This window comes from Arachis hypogaea, chromosome 2 (assembly GCF_003086295.3).
Source record: "Arachis hypogaea cultivar Tifrunner chromosome 2, arahy.Tifrunner.gnm2.J5K5, whole genome shotgun sequence".
NCBI lineage: Eukaryota > Viridiplantae > Streptophyta > Magnoliopsida > Fabales > Fabaceae > Arachis > Arachis hypogaea.
Genome location: NC_092037.1, coordinates 11,925,533 through 11,936,008, shown reverse-complemented (window position 1 = coordinate 11,936,008; position 10,476 = coordinate 11,925,533). Strand labels below are relative to the sequence as shown.

The following is a 10,476-nucleotide window of genomic DNA, read 5'->3' as shown; positions in this document are numbered from 1 at the left end:
AAAAAAAAGCAAATATAAGATGAACATATTAATTTTTGAAAAAAATTTAATAACTAATAAAATTTATTATTTTATTCAATATTTTTAGTTACTAATCTAATTTTTTTAATTTAATAATTTAATAATATATTTTTAATTCACACTTTTAAATATTATTTAATTAATTACTAACAAAAAAAATAATAAATTTTTTTAAATTTCTAACATTTTTTTAAATTTTTTATCTCTCTGTATATATGTATATTTAAGACATGTAATAATAATAATAATAATAATAATAATAATAATAATAATAATAATAATAATAATAATAATAATAATAATAATAATAGCGCTAGCAACAATAGTCTCAACTTAAACTTACGTATATATAAATTATATAATAACAACCCATGAAAAATAATGCATGGACATATCAAAAGCTTTAGCCATCACTCTCTCTCTCTCCTAATTTTCTTTTGCTCTCTCTCCCTCTTCCAATCTCTTCTTCTGTCTGCCATACATACATGGAAAACAAAGAGGTTGAGGGGAATGTTGTCTGGTTCGAAATCATTCATCATCTCAAATATGGTACAGCAGGATAAAAAATGATTTCGGACCAGGCTTCATTCCCCTCAGCTATTATAGTCGAATTCCTATTATCTTCTTCTTCATTTCAAGTGTATAGAAAAATGGTCTCCTCAGGCAAAATTCAATATTGATCGAAGAAGGATTACACGGTATGCACTACTATGCATATGAAGGATAAATTGGTAATTGCAAAGCTTCCAGGTTCTACATATCAATCTTTTCAACTCCTTAATTACATTTCATATGTTGCTTACTCTGTTGATATTGATATGATGAATAGGTGAATTGGATTTCAATGATAATTTCTTTTTTCAAAAGAGAAAAGAATAAAAAATAAGAAATTATTGGTATTTGTTCTTCTATATATGTAGGAAATAGTCATCAATAATCTCATTAATCTTCTCCCAGATTCATCATAACATATATTTCATTAATTCTAAACTATTTTTATTACTATAGCTTTGTTGTTCATATATACTTCAACTTTAAAATAAATAAATAAATTTAACAAATTAAAGGTCAGAGTTCTGCTGGTTTATTAAATTAATTTAAAAATGGTCCTTATTATGTTATTATTGTAACTAATTTTAAAATGATTAGCTAAATTAATTAGATAATTACTCATAAAACCAAAATAATAATCTCACATGAAAAAAGCATAGTGTCCAGAAGACAAATTATTAAAGATATATATCAAATAATGGAAGGCTTTGTTAGGAACATAATGATGAGTCATCACCTAATGAATATTATAGAATTGAATATTTAAATAAAATTGACACACAATGATGATGATACAGTTAAAAGATATATTATTATTAGTTGAATGATTAGGTGTGGACGTGTGGTGCTGTTATGAACCCAATCATTTGTGACTTCTGAATTTGATTGAGAGTGTTCAATCTTCAACAGTAGTTGCATATTATTAATGTGGATACAGAGAAAAAATTGTGAAGCAATAGTTCTTAGAATAATGTAATCCAAGCCAGGACACACAGATTATTGCCAAACAGAAAAGACAGAAAATTGTAATTAGCTCTTCTTTTTTTTTTTTTTTTACTGCATGAATTGCATGAAAATATGAAAACACAAATAATATAATATGAAGCAATTCTTGGGTTATGATATTCGAACCTAATTTCCATAGCGGTTTGTTAGAAATTTACTATTTTTTATAACTAACAATTAGCCAATAAAATTAAAGTAATGGAAAATGAAATGCTAAGGTTTTAAATTGTTATTTGTAGAAAGAGAAAATAAATTTAAAGAAAAATGTTAACTGATTATTAATTAAAAAATTAGTTTCTAATCTTTTTATTTTATTTTGATATATAGCATCAATAAATTACATTAAAATTTAAAGTAGAGTAAATGAATCATAGTGAGAGAAATTTCTTATTCCAAAATTACAAAAGAATAATATAAATGTTAAATATTTTTTTTATAAAAAATATTATTTGTACATTAAAATCAACTACTAAAATTAATCACTATTTGTGTATAAATATATATGTGGTTTAATTTATTTTTAATGTATATTTATATTTTAATATATATTTTATCTTAATTGCTAACTTTAGTAACTGATTTTGGTGTATACGTATTATATTATGTGAAAAATAAATCTCTTTTATTTAAGTAAACCTAATTGAATAATATTATAAATATGTATTACATTGAGATTGTTGCATGATGGAATAATGAAGGGCATTTTGGATACTTTGGCATCATCTTTGCAGGAATGGCAGCAGAATCAGGAACATCTAGTGATGTAAGTCTAGTCCAACGGATTGTGAAAGTATCACTTTTCCCATTCACTTCACCTTCCAATGAAAATTAAAAATCTACACCACCTTCATTACCCTTTTTGGTTTGTGACAGAATAAAATAAGATACTAATTAATAAACAAATACTAAAGATATGGGTTAATCACAAAAATTATCTCTAAATTATTTAAACGCTGATAAAAATACATCCGAATTTTATTATCGATAAAAATATCTTCAAATAATTTAAAAATATAACAACAATATCTAACAGTAAATATATATTTTCAAAAAATATCTTAAAAATTGAATTTTAATGCAGTTTTTTGCAAGAATAATTATAGAAATAATATATTATTATACATAAAAATTGGTAATTTTTTGTTAAGCATATAATTTTTTTATAATTATTTTTGTTAACAACCAATAATACTTTTAAAAAATTACAAAATAATATATACTTAACAAAAAATCACTAAATTTTAAGAATAATAATATCTCGTTTTTCTGATTATGCTTGCAAAAAATTGCATCAAAATTTAATCTCTAATGTATTTTTTGAGAAATACATATTTAATGTTAGTTTTTTTGCAAGATTATCTAACATCAAATATGTATTTCTCAAAAAATATATTAGAGATTGAATTTTGATACAATTTTTTGCAAGCATGATTTAAAAAAATGAGATATTAGTATTCTTAAAATTTGGTGATTTTTTGTTGAGAATATATTTTTCTTGTAATTTTTTTGTTAACAACTAATAATATTTTTAAAAAATCACAAAAAATATATACTTAGAGAAAAATTATCAAATTTTAAGAATAATAATATCTCATCTTTTTAATTATTTTTGTAAAAAATCACATCAAAATTCATTCTAAAAAATAATTTTTGAAAATATATATTTACTGTTGGGTATTGTTATTATGTATTTAAATTATTTAAAAGTATTTTTGTCGATAATAAAATTTAGATGTATTTCTGTAAATATTTAAATAATTTGGAGACCTTTTTGGTGGTTAACCCAAAAATATATATAAGAGATATTAATGTCATTTAGGGTTATCTATCAAATTCGAATCGACAATACTGAATTATTGATTAAATTATTCAATCAAAATTATATAATATTTGAAAATATAATTTAATTAAATATACTAAATTATTTAAGGTTTTTTGGCTATTAATTTACATAAAGTTAGGTGTAATATAACTAGAAGCGGCATAAAGTGTGCGTTGAAAACCTGGTATGAACATACACTCGATTAGTTCTTAGTCAAAAGACAAAATCAGTCTACACAAGTTACAAGCCATTAATGTGACTTTGGTCGGTCAAAAGATTATTCTACCACTGTTCACACAAAGACTGGAAAAAGGGGCTGTAATACATTTTGAAAATGCTAGAATTTCTGCAAAGGTTTTATGTTATTGTGAATCTGTAATAACCTGGCCAGAAATTTGATATAACATCCATATTACGGTCAAATTTAATATTATATCACTGTATAACTCGGTCAAACAGTATAATTTGGTCAAATGTTATAATTCGTTTTTATACACTAAAACGAATATCATAACATTGTCTTAATATGATATTATTTTTTTAATATAAATTATTTTTAAAATTAACTGCTAATTTTTCACCTCACATATAAGAGAAATCAGATATTTTATAAATCAAGAGAAGAGACATAATTTTTTGGTGAATTCTATAGTATTTTTATTGTGGTACTTAAATTGTTTAATTTATCTTTTAAAATAAAAAATATTTAAAGCAAAAAATAAATTATTTAAAATCTATTAAATATTATCTATTATTTTTTTAGTAACTTAATCACAATGTTAAAGACACTATAATATTCACCTAATTTTTTATACATTTACTAACTTGAGTATTGAAGTATTTTTTGCAGATATCTTCTCTTTTGTTGACTATTGGAGAACGAGCTATATCCTAACTATCGCACGAGAACAAAGATAAAAAATATATATATATAAAATTTATAAAAATAAAAACATCTAAACTTTAACTAAAATAAATTTAAAATTCAAACTTAATAAAGAAATTAGTACTAAACTTATTTGATAGTTTATTATAGTGTTGATTAAAATTTGACTGCTTAGTATTTTTAACATTACTTTTTTAATTAATAATCTTCAACATATACTATATAGATACATAAAAAAGAAAAATAAGATTATGTAATGTACAATTTGTTGCGAAAATTAAGGTTCAATAAGAATCTGTCTAACAACATAAACACCAAAAATATTTTTTGTAATAATTTGTACGATTAAATAGGCAATATCAAAGATACTTAAAGTAACAAATATAATGACAGAAAGTAAATAATCAAACATATGAATTTTATCGTGGAAAAATTCCTCTAAAAGAGGGATAAAAAAACCACGGGACCTAGTCCAGTAAAATCTTCCACTATCAAAATAATGGGTATACAATCAGTCTTCCTAGTAGCACTAGAGCATCTCAACAATCAACAAAATACATCATTAAAACTGATGGAATCAACATAAACCCTCCATAAATTAAAATGGATATCTCAAATCAGACAAAAAGAGAAAACAATACAACTAGCAAGTTATATTCTAATGTTCATCTCTATACCAGGAATAACATACTAAAATTTCATAAGAAATGGAACAAATTTACTGGTTTAATCGAATCAAAATGACATGTCCTTTTCCCCCAAATTTTTTTCTTCTCTCCATCGAAGCTCCTTGTTCATTTCTTTCTTTCTTTTTCAAATGAGAGTTTCAAAACTCTCTCGCTCCCTTTGTGGCTTAAAAGCCACTTTATTTATTTATTTATTTATTTATTTATTTATTTGATTTTAACTTGTGGGTCCTATTTAGTTAGAAACTCACTAACAAATCTTCCCTCACCAATTCAAGTGGAAATAGGCTGCTCCACCAAGCTTGCTTTCTTTTTGTAGGAATTAAACTTCACCGTAGGTAAACTTTTAGTCATTATATCTGAACCATTATCATCAGTATGGATCTTCTCAAGCGTATATGACTTCATCTCAAGCGCTTGACGTATCCAATGATACCTTACCTCTATGTACTTCGATCTGGAATGAAACGTCAGATTCTTGCTGAGATGGATAGTACTCTAACTGTCACAAAATAACACAAACTTCTTTTGATTGATGCCTAACTCTTGTAAAAATTTCTTCATCCACAAGAGTTCCTTAGAAGATTCAACAATAACAATGTATTCTGCCTCTATAGTAGACAAAGCAATACATTTCTAAAGTCGAGATTGCCACGACACAGCTCCCCTGCAAAAGTCATCATATAATCAGAAGTAGACTTTCTTGAATCAAGTCCCCAACCATATCTGCATTTGTGTAACCATCCAACACAGGTTGGCCATCCCCAAAGCATAAACAAACTCTGGAAGTGCCATTAAGGTATCTGAGAATTCACTTTACTGCTTGCCAGTGTTCCTTGCCAGGATTAGAGAGAAATCGACTAACAACTCCAACAGCATGAGCAATATCCGGCCTGGTGCAAACTATAGCATACATCAAACTACCAACTGCAGATGCATATGGAATCTTCTTCATTTTTGCTTTCTCTTTCTTATTTGTAGGACATTGCCGTGAACTCAACTTGAAATAACTAGCAAGTGGAGTACTAACAGGTTTGAAATTATTCATGCTAAACCTCTCTAAAACCTTCTCAATATAATTCTGCTGCGATAACCACAGTTTTCTTTTCTTCTTATCACGAGTGATACTCATGCCAAGGATTTTCTTTGTAGGACCCAAATCATTCATAGCAAAAGATCTGTTCAAGTCATTCTTAAGACTTTCAATCTTTTTAGTGTCATGACCAACAATCAACATATCATCAATATAAATCAAGATAATTATAAAATCACCATCAGAGAATTTCTTAAATACACACAATGATCTGAAGAAGTCTTACTATACCCATGATCTTCCATGAAGGAATCAAACTTTGTGTACCACTATCTTGACGCTTGCTTCAACCTATATAAGCTCTTCTTCAACTTGCATACAAGATGCTCCTTTCCTTTAACCTCGAAATCCTCTGGTTGCTCCATATAAATTTCTTTATCTATGTCACCGTGAAAGAATGCAGTCTTCACATCAAGCTGCTCAACCTCTAAATTCAAGCTAGCCGCCAATCCAAGTACAACTCGAATAAATGACATCTTCACAACTGGAGAAAAAAGTCTCCTTAAAATCAATACCTTTCTTTTACTCAAAACCTTTCACAACTAATCGAGCTTTTTACCTTAGGCATGAGATATTTTCAGTCGCTTTTAATTTGAATATCCATTTATTCTTGAATGCTGTCTTACTCTTTGGTAGCATCACCAATTCAAATGTATGATTCTCATGCAAGGATTTCATTTCTTCTTGCATAGCCTTCAACCAATCTTCCTTATGCTCATCAGACATAACTTCCTGATAGCTCTTTGGCTCCCCAATCTCAGTGTTCATCACATACTCATGAGAAGAGTATTTCTGAGAAGGATGATGCTCTCTAGTAGATCTTCTCAATTCAGGTTCAATTGGTGGTTCAGGTGAAACTTCAACATTTGGTGGAACTTCGATATCTGGCACCTCAGGTTGAGGTGTAGGTTCATCATACAAATCATCACCATCATTATCAATTTGTACATCTCCTCCATCAACAGGAGGTCTAGTGGAAGGACCAAGTTCATCATCAGCAGAACGTCTAACAGTTATTGTTGGCTTATCTATCTTTTCAAGGTCTTCAATAGTTTGGTCTTCAAGAAAAATTACATCTCAGCTTCTAATTATTTTCTTGCTCACCGGATCCCATAATCTGTAACCAAAGTCTTCATGACCATAACCCATGAAGATATACTGCTTTGACTTTCCATCAAGTTTGGACCTTTCATCTCTTGGAATGTGAACAAAACTCCTGTAGCCAAACACTCTCAAGTGACTATAGGAGACATCTTTCTCTCTCCAAACTTTCTCTGGAATATCACCATTTAGTGGAACTGAAGGAGAAAGGTTGATCAAATCTACCGCACTCCTCATCGCTTCACCCCAAAAGGATTTAGGCAACTTTGCATGAGAGAGCATACACCTGACTATATCATTAATAGTACGATTCATTCTCTCTGTAACTCCATTATGTTGAGGAGTCTTAGGAACCGTCTTCTCAAACTTGATCCCATGTCCTTTACAATACTCTTCAAACGGATCCCTGTATTCACCACCATTATCTGCTCAAACACATTTCAGTTTTCTTCCTGTTTCTCTTTCAACACTTACATGAAAGTGTTTGAAGATATCGAGCACCTGGTCTTTAGATTTCAAAACAAAAGCCCACACTTTTGGAGAATAATCATTAATAAAAGTAACAAAGTATGATGCACCGCCTAGTGTCTTAGCATCCATAGTGCAAACAATAGAGTGAATTAAATCTAGAAAATGTGATCTCCTATGAGGTCTAGAACTATGAAATGATACTCTAGCATTCTTTTCAATAAAACAATGAGTACAAGTACTTAAAGTTGTACCTTTCACGAGAAGTGAGTGTTTTTGGCTAAGACGCTTAGTCCTTTCTCATTCAAGTGACCAAGACGTATATGCCACAAATCAGAAAAGGAATCATCAACTACATTCACATCTTCTTTGCACAACTTTACTTGCAACCAGTAGAGAGTGGCGAGACTATTGTCTTCTTTAACAGTAATGAAAGCCCCCTTTGATAATCTTGTATTTTTCACTAACAAAGAAATTGCAATACCCCTCTTGATCTAATGCCTTCACTGAAATAAGATTGAACCGCATATCTAGCGTATGCCTAACATTCTTCAACTGCAACTTGCAATCTATGTTAGTTTCAAGCCACATATCACCCATACCAATGATATCACACACTCCTTTATCTCCTAATTTGATCTTGCCGAGATTTTCAGCAGTATAGGAAGTGAATTTTTCACGCTTCGAAGTGATATGGCATGAGGCACCAGAATTTATAATTCAAGTGGAATCATCACAGATAAGATTCACATAATTTTCATCATATGTGATAAAAACATCTTCATAAAGAACAGCAGTAGTTTTTTTATCACTATCTTTACCTTTGTCTTCGTTTCTTTCTCTTGATTGTTCTCTTTTCAAGAACCTACAATATCTCTTGATATGCCTCGGATGACCACAATGGTGACAAATGAACTCCTTTCTTCGCTTGTACTTTTCTCTTGACTTGCTATGACTCTCTGACTTGTCAAAACTGTGAGGTTTTCTACTTTAACTTCTCCCCCGTGACTCTAAAATAAGTGCTTCTAACTGGGAGGAGGCATTAATCAAATCTCGCTCTCTTCTTTTGGCTTCTTCATTTAACATGCTTTCTTTAACCATTATTAACATCAACTTTTCTTTTGGAGTTGAGTTAGTCAGTGTCACAACTAGAACTTCCCAACTATCAGGCAAAGAGCTCAACAACAACAAGGTTTACAACTCATCATTTAAAGTGATTTCATTATTTGCCAGTTAGTTCACCGTCTCCTGAAAAATGCTCAAGTGCTCCGGCATTGATTTACCTTCAATATACTTTATATTGACAAGCTTCCTAATCAAGAATGCTTTGTTTTGCACATTCTTCCTCTCATATAACTCCTTTAATTTCTTCCACATCTTCTCGGTATTCGTTTTGGTGTCAACATGTGAATACACGCTAAGATCAAGCCATTGTCTAATCAAAGCAATTGCCTTCCGATTCAACTTCTTCCATTCAGCATCAGATTTAGTACCTTTGGATTTATCCCCCTCCACAAGATCATACAAGTCCTTCCTATACAACATATCTTCCATGAGGGTCTTCCAAATTGAGTAATTTTGGGAATTCAATTTGACCATATTTAGCCTATGAGTATTTTCCTCCATTTAATCAGCATAGAGATAAACAACCAAAGCTCTAGATACCACTTTGTTAGAAAAATTGAGGTTCAATAAAAACTTGTCTAATAGCAAAAGCATCAAAAATAATTTTTCTACAATCTGTGCGATTAAATAGACAATACTAAAGATACTCCAAGCAGCAAATATAATGACAGAAAATAAATAATCAAACACCAGAATTTTACGTGGAAAAATTTTCAAAAGAGGGACAAAAAACCCACGGGACCTAGTCCAGTAAAATCTTCCACTATCGAAATAATGGGTACACAATCAGTCTTTCTAGTAGTACTAGGACATCTCAACAATCAACAAAATACATCATCAAAATTGATGGAATCAACATAAACCTTCTATAAAGTGGGTATCTCAAATCAAATAAAAAGAGAAGGTAATACAACTAGTAAGTTATATCTTAATATTCATCTCTACACTAAAAATAACATACTAAAATTTTATAAGAAATGGAACAAGTTTACTAGTTTAATCGAATAAAAATGACATATCATTTTTCTCTAAATTTTCTTCTTCTCTCTGTCGAGCTCCTGTTTTGTTTCTTTTTTTCTTTATCAAATGAGAGTCTCAAAACTCTCCCTCTCCTTTCGTGGCTTAAAAGTCACTTTATTTATTTATTTATTTATTTTAACTTGTGAATTCTATTTAGTTGGAGATCCACCAAGATAATTAATATAAATACATGAAAACAAAAATATTATCAAATGCATAATCAATATAGGCACAAAAACTAATAAGTACAAACAATAAATAACTTTTTTATTTATATAATTTTTTTCCTATATGATAAATCAATATTGTTTTCATATTACGGACCATAATCAAGAGTTAATCACCTTCAGTACTTGCTTCTGAGTTCCACATTCCCAAATATTAATCACTAACAGTCTAACATAACTTGAACGATTTCATAATTTTATTGTAACAATTTTTGTGGTTTACCACTTTACCCACCCCAGAAGCAGAATTTGAACATGACTTGCCTAAGGGCACCCTTTTAGTATTGAATGGGAGAAGAACAGATAAAAAAAGAAAAGGTGATTTACAGTGATACCAGTATTATTGTTTTTGTATTCTGCGAAAAGGTTTTTAGTCACAAAAGAATATATTTCGCACTTTGAGAAAAGCTTTTTCGTAAGACAAATAATAATTAAAAAATATTTTGCAACTGAAGAAAGTTTTTTTAGAA

The 10,476-nt window shown here is 29.1% G+C and overlaps 1 protein-coding gene across 1 annotated transcript in view; it reads left to right on the top strand.

Moving 5' to 3' along the window:
* Window positions 1-526: 526 nt before the first annotated feature.
* LOC112737753 (probable aquaporin NIP7-1) overlaps window positions 527-10,476 on the top strand; it is a 32,918-nt gene continuing 22,968 nt past the window's right edge. The window contains exon 1 of the mRNA XM_025787820.3: window positions 527-771. Coding sequence (XP_025643605.2) covers window positions 732-771 — 40 coding nt within the window. The 5' untranslated portion in view covers window positions 527-731. The remainder of the gene's footprint in view (window positions 772-10,476) is intronic.